The 13,367-nt window shown below is 43.9% G+C and overlaps 1 protein-coding gene across 1 annotated transcript; it reads right to left on the reverse strand.

Annotated features, from left to right (window-relative positions):
- Positions 1-6,576: 6,576 nt before the first annotated feature.
- On the reverse strand, positions 6,577-11,482 carry HTR1B (5-hydroxytryptamine receptor 1B). Its single transcript, XM_007056807.4, has 2 exons — positions 9,593-11,482; positions 6,577-7,684 (listed from the first exon to the last, which is right to left on the reverse strand). The coding sequence occupies exon 1, from the start codon at positions 10,806-10,808 to the stop codon at positions 9,654-9,656; it is 1,155 nt and encodes a 384-aa protein (XP_007056869.1). The 5' UTR covers positions 10,809-11,482; the 3' UTR covers positions 6,577-7,684; positions 9,593-9,653.
- Between the last annotated feature and the right edge of the window lie 1,885 nt (positions 11,483-13,367).

Consider the following 13,367-nt stretch of genomic DNA (forward strand, 5'->3'; position numbering starts at 1 on the left):
GCAGTGGTCTTGCACAATGCCCTACAAAAAAATTCAAACCTCAGCTATCTCTGTGTTAAGGGTATAAGTGGTACATAGGATTTTGCACTGACTTGCTATGCTAGGATGGATGTCCCTCTTTAAGCCCCTCAGTTATAGAACAGACCAAAGACACCTAATTCCTGAACTGTAGAAGATTATGTTATTGTTTATTGGTGTTTTAAAAATAACTCTCTGTACATGGTCTATAATTCACCATACTTTAGATGAAGATTTAATCTCAGTTACTTGTGTCTACTCTCTCTGAATTTAAATACACAATTCCCGATTTTTTCATTAGTTCAAAAAAAAACCAAAAACCTGCATCTCCCATCATTATGCCCTCTAGCATCAGGAACAATGGGTTCCAATCACTTCTCTTCCCATCTTTTTTCTAGAATACCCTACTCCACTGCAGTCTAAGCTATCCAATAGTCCTTTTATCATTTTTGTTGCTTTTCTTTGAAACCTTTATTGCTCTTTAATGTCCCTTTTGTAGTGGATTGCCCTTAAATATCCAGAGTACTCTAAGTAACTATCATTAATCGGGGACTTGCACAGGCAGATCAAGAGCAGTAAATGGCACTAAAGGTGGTCTGGCAAGTCTCTAATAGTAACTCCTATGGGTGTCTTTGGTTTCATTTAAACATTTCCCTTTTTGTGTCTGAAATCTGCATTGTTTTGCAGTTCTGTCTGTCATTCCTATAGCCGCTGACCCTGTGGTTTGCAAAGTTTTCTGTTAACTTAGGTCAGTGATTAGTGGCCTTTTTCTGCAAAGGGCCACACTGAAATATGAACCTGGCTTGTTTTGCTCTGATGCTCTTAAATCTACTGCTACTTTTCTTCTTAAGATTTTTTTGAAAACTGTATTTCTTGCAATTCAGGGTTTGAGGGCAAGGTTCTATGTGTCTGGCTCCAATTTAGATTCATTTTCTAATAGAGTTATACAGGTAAAGATAGTGCAGAGTAATTGAGAATAATTTTGAAAATGTTCAGGAAAAAGGAATGAATTATAAACTAAACAACTTAATACAAAATTTCTTATGCCTATAGTAATAAAAGATAATTTTATTATGCCCAGGGAGATCAAAATTTTGGTAAATTATATTAAGCAACCAATATTGGGACTTCCTGAGGTATCCAAGAGAAAGGGGATGTCTGATTTTATATCTGCTACTTTGAATTCTGGAGCTATTTTTGATCCACCTCTCTTATCCTAAATGAATTCAGGAAACCAAATAAACGTTCATTAATGTCTAAATTGGCCAGATCAAGTATTTTTTCTACTGTAATTGTAGTCTTTGCCTCAGTTCTAGATAGGGAAAGAATTACAGAAATGCAAGATTACTTTATACATTGATCATGGGATTCATGTCTTTCCTGATCTTTCTAAGACCATTCAGCCTAGAAGTTGAAATGTATGTTTGCTTACAGAAAGCCCTACAGCCATGAAATCTGTTTTTTATCCTTCAAAGCTGTGTTTTTCTAAAGACAATGGAAAATTATTTTTCTTTTACAATGATTGTGAGGCGTTTCTAATCTCTCAGAGGAATAGTAAAGAGTCTCTTTCTCCAGCTACAGAAATGTTGATTTCTGTGCTGTAATTGTGATATTCTGTGGATCAGATCTTCACCTCGTACAGTGAGTCTAGTGTTACATCACATCTTTCAAGCTTAATATGCAGTTGATTAAAAAGCTTAGATTTCTTTGTTGCTCTTTTATCTGATCTTTCTATGCCAAGGTGTTTAGTGGCCTGCTGAAATTTGTGGTTGTGAGATAGTTTAATTGCACTATGTAGGCACTTTGTCTTGAATGCCATTATTTATTCGAATTTGGGATATCATTTTTAAAGTAATATGAAACTCATTTGAAGGCTGCCTTTGAAAAGAGTCACTGAAAAGTACCCCTTGCTGATGTTACTGCACTCCCACTCGCTCCAAACTGTTTATTCATCACCCTCTTTCCCCTAATGCCACCTACATCAAGTGAGATTGTAATTTCTGCTCGCTTCTTTACAAGTGCACTTTCTCACTTCACATTAATCTACTGAGGCTGCTCTTCAGCTGTTCTCTATTCTATTCTGCTTCATCACACATTCCAAGCTGGTTTTTTACATTTCTGTGAAGCAACAGACACCGCTGACTTTTGTTCTCTCTATTTCCAAGGCAAGCCTCTTAATCTTACATTTACTTAAAAAGAAACTGTTGAAACAACTTAGTACCTTTCTAAATAAGAGGCCCTGATTTAGAAAGGTAATAAGCACATGCCTCACTGAAAGTGTGTGAGGGCACTACACTGCAATTACATATCGCCGGTTGGCCTGTGCCAGCTGATTCAGGCTTGTGGGGCTTGGGCTGCAGGGCTGTTTAATTGTGGTGTAGCAGTTTGGGCTCAGGCTGAGACAGAGCTCTGGAGCCCTTCTCCCTCACAGAGTCCTAGAGCCCAGGCTCCAGCTCGAGCCAGAACATCTACACTGCAGTTAAACAGCCTCTTAGCCAAACCCGCAAGCCCAAGACTGTAGGCATGGGCCAGCCACAGGTTTTTAATTGCAGTGTAGACATACCCTGAGTGGATCCGTTGAAGTCAAACAGACAACTCGTGTTCTTCGAGTGAGGCACATGCTTAAGTATCTTGCTGAATTAGGAGCATACTTATAATTTCCCTCAGTCTCTGCAGAAATTATTCCTTTTTCTCAACTACTTGCTGGCCTCCTTGTCTTCTGCAACCCTGAAAATCATGAGAGTGATATCTTGCTTTAATTTATTTGCTGTATATTCATTAATGGCTCTAGAATCCTTCCTAGCACCATGTTTACTGCTCTGTGATTTCCTAGTTCCTCCCTGCTCCACTTAAAACTGGTTTTATGTTTGTTTTTCTCCTATTCCTCGGGGCCTGCAACATTTTTAGAATTGATTAAAATGTCTGTACTTGGATTAATACAGAATGTGCACCAAACATCCACCTCATGATTCAAAAGTGTATTCTGTTGCACAGCAGCTCTAGCTGTATGTTATGATCTGAACTACATCACTTGTTCTCATATGATGGCTAATGCCCTCCGTTTTTCACTTTCCTCCCCAAGAAAATCCCTTCCTTTTTGAAGTCATTGGATTTACTTGGGTTTTCTGGATTTTCTTGTGAACAGTGAATAAAAGTGCTCACTTAAGCAAAACTGTGCCCTCACTCACCTAGGGTACATGGGGGAAAGCACTATGAATCAGAAGGCCTAGTAACCGATATGCTAACAGAGGGTAGGATGGCACAAGGGAATCAGGGATGGGGTAGGGAGATGTCAGCACAGGATTCTACAGCACTCCTTACTGCTACTCCAAAAAGGAACAGTAAGCACCATTGCTACCTCACAAACTCTAGCAGGGGCTGCAAGCCAGGTCAGAATGCTCAGATGCCATTATGATCTGTATGATACAAATGCCCAGATAGACAGAAAGTCTGTGTGGCTGGACATGCCCTTCAGAGCACTGGCAACTAGCCAAGCCCCTTTCTAGCATTCAAATGTATGCCATGGCTGTACTTTACCCTGCTGCTGCATAGGTGCATTAAGGCGGGGGTTCTCAACTAGGGGTACACATATCCCTGGGGATATGCAAAGGTCTTTCAGAGTGCACATCAACTCATCTAGATATTTGCTTAGTTTTACAACAAGCTAAATAAAAAGCACTGGCGAAGCCAGTACAAACTAAAATTTCATACAGATAATGACTTGTTTTACTGCTCTATGTTCTATACACTGAAATGTAAGTACAATATTTATATTCCTATTGATTTATTTTATAATTATATGGTAAAAATGAGAAAGTAACCAATTTTTCAGTAATAGTGTGCAGTGTCACTTTTGTGATTTTATGTCTGATTTTGTAAGTAAGTAGTTTTTAAGTGAGATGAAACTTGGGGGTATACAAGACAAATCAGACTCCTGAAAGGGCTACAGTACTCTGGAAAGGTTCAGAGCCATTGCATTAAGGGAGGAAAGAGGATTTATCATTGATTTAAATATCCTGTGCAGGTGTGACGAATGGGAGAGATGGAAATGCCTGTTAAGAGTACAGGAAAGTGGTAGCTGTGAGGCTAAGAGCCACTACCTTAACTATGATTATTCTTGACTACTCACAAATATGTCTCTCTTTACCTGCATGCTGATCAACCAGCAATGTTAGAACATCACTGTCACATGTACACTTTATCTCCAGACATGGGAAGCACAGAGCTCACAGATTCCTGGTATTTCAGACCTCAGTGCCCAGCTTTTCTTTTTCTTAACAACATCATATTATTATGTTCAAGCCCTGTGCAAAAATCATGATTGTATCTAATAGCAAGACCTGCTGCTTTCATAAGCAAGGATTAATATACTGTGTGCTAAGCACCTTTAGGATTTTAGCAATTTACTGACAAGAGTATGAAGGACATGCTCATTAAAGACAGATGCATAAGACAACTCCTCTACTCAGAGTGGAGGCGGGGAATGGTTAATTTCACCCAGCGAACATTTCTGATGCCCCATCATCTCCAGTGGAACTTGTGACCATTCAAAAGAGTAAGAGGGAATGACCCTCTAATCCTGCAGATGCCCTAAAATCTATGGGGAAATCCACAGATCTCTGGCATGTCTGAACCAAACCTTTCATGCTGCTCCCTGGATCCCCATGTCCTTTAACAGCCCAGTTCAATCAGAAGTCATGCTGTCAATGTGATCTACCCCTTCCCTAAGAAGGTAGATGCCAAAATGAAGTTATTGCTGGGTAGAGTGGCTGTCCCTAGGCCTATGCCATACCTTCCTAGCTTCTATCCGGCAGAGGGGTTTCTTCCATCTTGAAATACAGGTTGTAAGAGTAGTCTCTGCTGTTCTCCTTTGCATGTTTACTAGACAAGTTTGACTGATATTTCCCCTAACTTCATTCCTGATACACTTCACTCTGTTGTGTATTTTTGGAGGTGGGAAGGGAAAGGTGCTTACACTTAACCTATTGGTGAATCCCTGTGCTCCATAAGTACTGCCACTTCGTACTGTACCGTGCCTTTTCAATCTGCAGATCTTCCTATGGGAATGGTTTACTAGCTACATGTTTGAAATACATGGTCAGTGTTCAGCCAATAGTAAATCCTGTAACAAGGGGATATATTAAAGTGGTTTCTGTTTAATCCAAGATTTCTTGTTCTGGCCTCTAATCATTCAGTGCAATCTCTACCATGATTGTCTTCCCAACAGTGACTATTATTAGCTGAAGCATATTTATTTGTGCTGGAAGGTCAAAGAAAGACTCATCATAAACTTGCACAGATAATCCCTTGATGGATTATCTCTGCTACTATTTAGCAAAACTTTCACATCACAATTAGGGGTCAGTAGTATCTAGTGTCAGTCCTACAGTGACTGGAAATAAAGGCTTCGTCTAATGATCTGAGAACAAGGAATGTTAGAGTTCTAATCCTGGCTCTGTCACTGACTTCTTTTATGGCTTTATCTGATGAGTCATGTATGCTCTTTTCCTTGCTATAAAACTGATATAACAGGGACGTTATAAGTATTAATTTATTTATGGATTTGATCCTCCTTTCCTTGGACGCTCAAAATTCCTATCCATATCAGTGGCTGGTTGGGGTGAACAAGATCTGGCCCACTGTTTGAAAACAACTTTGAAAATGAAAGGTACTATATATAGTGTAGGCTAAGTATTATTAAATGCTTTCTTCTTTGCTTTTGGCTTCACAAAAATTTCTAAAAATCAGGTTTAAAGAGACATTTTAAACGGCACTACAGCACTTCTATCAATTAAGCCAAGGTTTGAAAAAAACTTTTCTATATTTTGAAAAAACAATGCTGTATTTTAATAATTAAAAAGAACACTTTCTAAAAACTTGTGGTGGTAATTAGCCATTCCAGTCTTAAGAAAGCCTTCTAGATTTTATCAGCTTTCTACAAATGTATTTTGACCATTGGTTGTGCTTGCAATTTGTGGGCTATGTTTTGTATTCTGTGCACATGTATGCGCACATACACACACACACCTGTATTTAATGGGAGCTTTGGATGTGCAAGGATGAAGGCTCAGGTATTTGCTGTTGAATTCAATATGTAAATTTATATTGTTTAAATGATTCTCCTGGCAAGCATATGTGGATAATAGCTGACTAAATCCCACATATTTCTCTTGATAGGCCTACAAACAAAGTCTAGTCTAGCATAACTCTTTTTTCAATAGGAGCATTAGTTACTGTGTCACTTGGGTGACTAAGCAGGTTTTGTTTATTCTTATTGTGATAAGCTGTGCTTTTATTAAGCATGTAATTTATATTACTGAAATTTATCTGTGATGGTACAGAAAATAAACATAGAAGTTATACCTAAGGACAGTGGAAGGCTCAAGAGTGAAGCACTCTATTAAAAACCTGATGGCTGATTGCAGCTTACAATTTTAGCCCTCATCAATCACTGTCTTGAATGATACATCAAATGATCTTTACCTATAAAGGACAGTATTGAGAAAGCCAAGTGAACCAATGAATATTCTTGTTAGTAACACAATTACTACTAAATACTCTTGAGAACACAGTGAAGCTTTTTATTGTTTGTATTTCATTTTCAGTTACACATAGGAGGAACACTCAATGCACTTGTATCACAGCAGGTGGCCACAGTCTGAAACTCTAATTTTGACTGCTGGACTTAAGTAGACTTGTCTTAAGATCTTAGCTGAATAAAGAAAAAAAATGAAAGTTATTTCACTGATGTCTGACATCAGTTTATCCAGAATTATGGGTATTTATTTTGCAGGTGCTGTGGCTCTTTTAACAAAGCAAACTGCTTCATCTCTCTACAGAGTAGAATAATCAATATTAAGTATTTTAGATGGTCTAAATTCTCCAGTATTTGATGCAGTAAGGGTGTGCAACGGACACAAAAATAGAAAAAACTTCAGTTACAACATCAAATAGTACTTAGTCCCAGTTGTTTAAAGGTAAAGCACATAGAACTTTTTGTTTTCCCTTAATGTTTGAGTAGAACTATTTAACTTATGAAGGAAACTATAATACAAGAGATAGCAATTGTTAAAGGATAAACCGAGGACACAGCCATATGTGTGATGCAGTTGAATACCTCTAGAACTCTTATTACTACAGTATTTGTATTTACTATTGTTTCGAATACAAATATAACATTTTGCACACTCCTGCTTCACACACATGTTCTGCCCAAGGAGTCATTTACACAGTTTATGTTCCTATTTTTAAATGCTGCAGTTTTCCTCCAGTCGCTTTTTAAAGTAAAGTTAACAACTCTTTCCACTGAAAGAAAGAAATTACAGGTGCACATAAGTACAACTATGCTCATACAGACACAAACCACTATTATGCACACCCCTACAACTTGCAAGAGAAAAGTTAAAGGCAAGCCTGCAAAATAAATAGACGTTTTACTCTCAAATTTTGTTTCCAACCCCGATCAGTTCTAAATCTTGATTTGCAGTTGCTCTCTTTTTGTAACACATGTGTGTTTTGGAAAAGCATCTTTGCAAGAGTCATTACATTGAAATGCAGGGCAGAACAATTTGGTGGCAGTATGTATTGATGTTATTGCAGCATCATGAATCTGACAACTGGGGCAGGAGGGGTTCAAGCAGTGTGTCTTTACAATAGCAACTTGATTCTGCAGAAAAAAAGGGAAAAAATTCATAGAATTATTAAAGTGTCACAACAAAGACAGTAAGTATTCTGCATAAAATGGCACTGAAAAGTATATATATATTACATTATATCATGCTAAATGCACATTTGTTCAACATGTGAAGTAAACAGAATCCTTTAGGACACTTAATTTAGTGGGACTGTGTATAGAATGTTAATGTTTATATTAAAATCATCTGACTTCAAATGATCCTGATCCTGCAACCCTTATTCAGGCAAAACTGTCTTTGAAGCCAAAGGGAATTGTGGGTGTACAAAGGCAGCATGGGACCCAGAGTGTGCTGAAGTTAAGGTCACTCCTAAAACAGGGCCAGATCCAAACTAGTTGAAATAGATAGAAAAATTCATATTGAATGCTGGAGTTTTGGATCAAGCTCCAACTGCACAGTGAAATCTTCTGATCTTTCTGTCTAGAGAAGTAACTACTTATCAGTCTCCTGAGAGGTGCAAATGAGAAGGCTGTGCTGGCACTTACACAGTTCAGTATGAACTATCGATCTGGAAGCAACATTCATTCCTCCCAATGAATATTACATTAACTCTGGCACTTAGCTTTATCTAAATATTGCCCCCAAAACTCCAAAATTCTTTGAGCAAAAACCAGAAGCACTGAAACTGGCTACCTTTGCTATTTCTATTTGTTCTAAGGCAGATGGCCCATGTATTTCATGTAATCCTCACAAGGAGATGAGTAATCAAGAGACCGGAGCTACATCGGGGTTCTTACTATATTGCGTTACAAATATTACTGGAAAGGGAGCAGGTCTCTGAAGGTGCATAATGGTGCAGGAGAAGGGGATTAGAAGTGAAAGGAATGTTATTGCGAATGAGTGCAAAGAGAAAATACTTCGCATTTTAAAAGTCCTGCACGGAGAAGATACGCCAAGGCTCTCTTAATTCGACCCCAGTGTCACAGTAATCAGATTAACTTCCGTTTGACCAGTCTACTGTTCTGAATTAATTTCTGCTTTTTTTCCGTCCTAGACAGATTGGCAGAATTGGATTAGAGAGCAAAGGCATCTTAAAAAGATAGGGTTGTTTAACATTAATTGGGCTAAATGATTGTATTAATATGTGGAATAACAGCAAACTGGTGTGAGTCACTCCTTATGGGCCTCCTTTGGCTGCGAGTTTAAATATGTAAAATGTCAGAAAAGTGTAGCGGCAATAAAATGAAAGCAGCTTGCAGGCTTTGGCACGAGCGCACGTACAATTTAGTTTGATTTGTTAAACGTGATTTGACAATAGCTAAACAGAAATAAGTCACACAGCTGCGGGAAAACACACACAACGGGGTTGCTATTTTCATACTCAATAGCCCCTCCCTGCCCCCAGTTTCAAGTATAAGGTGGTTAGCCTCAACCCATCATTGCCAATTCTTCCAGGTGTCTGCTTTGTCCGCTTACAAACTACGGTTTGGAGCCTTATAAAGTCCACGTGGCTCATTCCGTCATGTTTTAAATTAAAGAAACAAAGAGCAAGATAGCTGTAGCGAGACATTGCCAAAGGACTTGCAGAGACAGCTGATACACAAAGTTCTCCTAGGGCATGCTGGGCGATAAACTTCTAGTTCAAGTACTGTCAAGCTGTAGATCTGTCCAAAGGAGGTGTCCAAAAGCTCTCCAACTCCTAACATAGTGCTCTACGGGCTCTAGAGGGCATAATCCAGGAAAGACAACAGTGATTTTTTAGAGCTATTGCTACTTAGCGGGATCAGAAGCAGCAGTGTCATTACCAGGGCTAGAGTAGAAACTTTTACAGATTCGCCCCTCTGAAGGGAAGCAAAGCCCTGCTTGCCTGATTGAACTTCGCTCTCCCATTAGAGCAGCCTTTTAGAGAAATGATAACATTGTAACAATAATCAACCTACCTGTAGAATCAGACACAAAAGTCTATTCAAGCAGCCCGGGAGAACACAATGCATTCAACATTCAGCTTCTGCATCTAAAACGCATCAATTTATGAAAAGCTTGTTTGAAGTCTTCATTGGACATTGTATAGATTATGGGATTGATTAAAGAGTTGAGATATCCTAGCCAGGTGAAAAAGTCAAAGATGGCCATGTGGAACCAGCAAGCGTCCTTGCAAATAGGCAACACCAAAGTGATGATGAAGAAGGGCAACCAACAGACAATGAAGGCTCCTAAAATAATCCCTAAAGTCTTGGTAGCTTTCCGCTCCCTAGCAGCGGTGAGCTTCTTTTTCTCCAGAAGGGCATCCGAGATCTTCACCTTGACCTGATTCATATATACAGGAGATCCGGTTTCACTGGAAGCCTCTGGGGCCTTCGAGTTTATGGAGGTGACAGATGACGATGATCCGGGGGAGTCGGTTATTAAATGAGCCCTTGTTAATCTTTTGCCTGTTTTCGTTGGCGACTGTTTCAAAATCCGAGATCTGGCTTCCACATAGATCCTTCCATAGAGGGCTATCAGCAGCAAGGTGGGGAAGTAGAAGGCTCCCACTGTGGAGTAAACGGTGTACAGTATGTGGTCTGTGTTCACCACACAGTCAGAAACTTCTTCCGCTTTCGCTTGACGCCAAAACAAAGGCGGCATGGAGATGGAGATAGAGAAGACCCAGACCAAAGCGATCATGCCCGCTGCCCTCTTGGGAGTCCTTTTGGTAGAATATTCAACTGCATCGGTGATCGCCCAGTATCTGTCCAGGGCGATGACACACAAGTGGAGGATGGAGGCTGTGCAACAAGTAATATCCGAAGACAGCCATACATCGCAGACGATCTGGCCCAAAGTCCATTTCCCGGTCACAGTATACATGGTGCTAATGGGCATGACAAGGATAGACACAAGAAGGTCCGTGACAGCCAGGGAGGCTATGAGATAGTTGGCCGGAGTGTGCAATTTCCTCGTCTGGTAGACGGTTGCAATTACAAATGCATTAGAGAGCATGGTGGCGAGAGTGATAAGAGCCAAGATAATGGTGAGGACTATCTTCCAGGAGAGCGGAGTGGCATCTTGGTAGATCCCCTCCGCTGCACTGCAATTGCGGTCGTGGTACGAGTCATTGGTCTGAAGCACCTTCAGGTTGTCGGGTGCTGGCTGGCAGGGAGCCGCTTGCTCCATCACTTTCTCAGCCGAAGCGTCAGCCGGCAAACTGACGGGCGTTGAGTTAGCAACCCAAGGCGGCAAATGGCAGGGCAGCTCCCCCCGCCAGGAAACCGATCGCCTGCGGAGCGGGCTGCACCTCTTCCAACTCCGCCGGCCCCGGCACGGACTGGGGAGAGGCGACGCTCCCCATCCCCGCCCGAGCCGGGCAATCCAATGGGGAGCCTTCTCGCTTCTCCTGCGCCCTGGCGGGTCCCTGCCCAGCGGCGCCAGCGAAACCCGGGCACCGCGCGAGCCGGTGCATTAGCACGCGGGGCTGCAGCCAGCCTGAAACCGCCCCGCGCTTTGGCGGGGTTCAGCGCGGCTCTGCCTGCGGGGCTGGGGCCGCCACGCTCCCGGGGCAGCCCGCAGCCTCCGGGCGGGAACAGCGCGACGCTCCGGGTACTGGGCCGGGCGGAGGTTCCCCTGCCTATGGTCGCCCGGGCTGGCGGGGGACGCGGCGGGAGCCCTGGGCGCCGGGCGCGCCAGCCCGGCTCGCTGGTGCCCCGCGGGAGCTCTGCCCCGCCACCGCCGCCCACTTCAGCAAGTTGCCGCGAGGGGCGGCGGGAGGCAAAGGCGGCGCCCCTGTGGCCGCCGAGCGCTCCGGGGCAGGCAGGGGCTGGGCTCCGGCAGGCAGCGGCGCGGCCGGGAGTGAGAGGCGCGCGGCCTCCGCCCCTTATATACAGCCCGGCTCGGAGCCGCCGGAGCAGCGCAACTCGTGCGGTGCCGAGTGCGGGTTCCCGGCGGCTCAGCACCCGCCCCCCTGCCCGGGGAGGTTCCCTCCGGGTCCTAGCGCCCCCGGCAGCGCTTTCCTCTGCCCCCCTCCCGGCCGTGCACTGCTCCTCTCCCACCGGAGCCCGGGGCATCCCTCCACTCCGGCTGCCCGCCCCGAGGCTGTGAGCGCAGGAGAGAGCGGGCCCAGGAACCGGGTCGGGCCAAGCCCCAAGCCGCGTTTCGCTCCGGAGGATCTCTCGCCTGGTCCCCCTCCCCTACCTGCCGCTCCTGGGCGGGAACCCTGAGCCCCGGGGTTTGCCCGAGGGGGCTTTTCTGCGCTGGAAACTGCAAGCGAGGGGCCAGGGAGCCTGCAAAGCTGGGGACCTTAGACCGAGACCCCGGGCTGCAGCGATCCCTGATAGGGGCGGGGATGGCTGGTGCTTTTGGGAGGGATCCTGTCTTTTGGTAACGTCTGTTATCTCTTATCCGCCCCCTGATTTTAACCCAGGCTGTGCATGCTGGGGCGATAGTGCGGCCCTTCTGTATTGTAGCCCCCTTGGAGGGGGTCCTTGCGGAAGTTGCATTTGCTTTTGTTGGAAACTGCCCCCCGCCGTCCCCCCCGCAGCTGCTGGACTGCTTAAACATAGGCAGGCCAAGCCCAGCTCGCCCGCCACCCCAGAGCATTGCCCGCGAGTGATGCATCCCATTCACACGGTGCGCGCATCCTTGTTCCAGAACCCGTATCCCGTACATTGCTAGGGAAGTTTTGCATTCAGATATAGTCAGTATCCGGCTGGGAAAGGCAAACAACAGATTACAAACAAAAGCGCTCCAGTAGACGGGGTGAGAGATTAGGCTTTAGGGCGGCAGTAGGTGATTTTTATTAGCTTGATAGCTGTAATCTGTTGTTTGCCAGCCTTCGATTTCCGGCAATAAACCGGTGAATTGGTCTAGTTTTACCGGGTTCCTCTCGGAGTCGCAATCTCTCCCCCCGCCCCACCGCGAGAAACCCCAGGACTGGGGAGCGCTCTGATGGGAGCCCAGCGCCTTTATGGACTAACGTTGTGTAAATCCACGTTTATTGTGTGGATGTAAAGTCTTAAACAGTAAATAGCCGATTGTTAAAGCATTATCACTCTGTCATTTAGAAACCCCCCCGCCGCCCCCACGTTCACACTCTGTTTAATGGAGAGGATGCTTTAATCAACACACACACACACGGCTGGCTGAGCCTGAAGTGTGTGTGTGTGTGGTGTTAGTGCCGGCTGGACACACAATGTACAGGATTTCTAACTTCTGGGCGCTGTTGAGAAGTGGCCCTTGCAGCTGTTTCAGTCATTTCCCACATGCAGCAAAGGAAAGTTTTGCAAGGAAAAATAAATGTAAGATTTTTTGTTGATTCGGTGCTCCTGCTGGAGTCTCTCAGTGATGTATAGAGAAGGGATTGGGGAAGGGAGAGGAAAGGGAATTCTCTTCCTGAAATCTCTCTCTATATGTGTGTGTATACAGTAGACACACACACACACACACACACTTGATTTGTGCATGTTGTTTATGCATAAAACTTCAGAGCACTAAAAATCTCATTGAATCTTTCATACCCGGGAACCTCAGCGGGCGTCGCATTGTCGTCTGGCAATTGAAACTGTCAATCTTTAGCTGGCAAGCTCTGCTCTTGTTCGCCGGGAGTGCTGAGTCCTCAAAGTCACCAGCACCTCCAGGGAGCCTTTTGTTCAAGGGAGCAGGTCGGTGATCCTGGTGCAGCCCGCACTCTGCAGCTGCACGTTTGCTCTTGTCGCCCAGCCAGTAGCCAGCCGCTTGTTC

Source organism: Chelonia mydas, chromosome 3, assembly GCF_015237465.2.
Source record: "Chelonia mydas isolate rCheMyd1 chromosome 3, rCheMyd1.pri.v2, whole genome shotgun sequence".
NCBI classification, from domain to species: Eukaryota; Metazoa; Chordata; order Testudines; family Cheloniidae; genus Chelonia; species Chelonia mydas.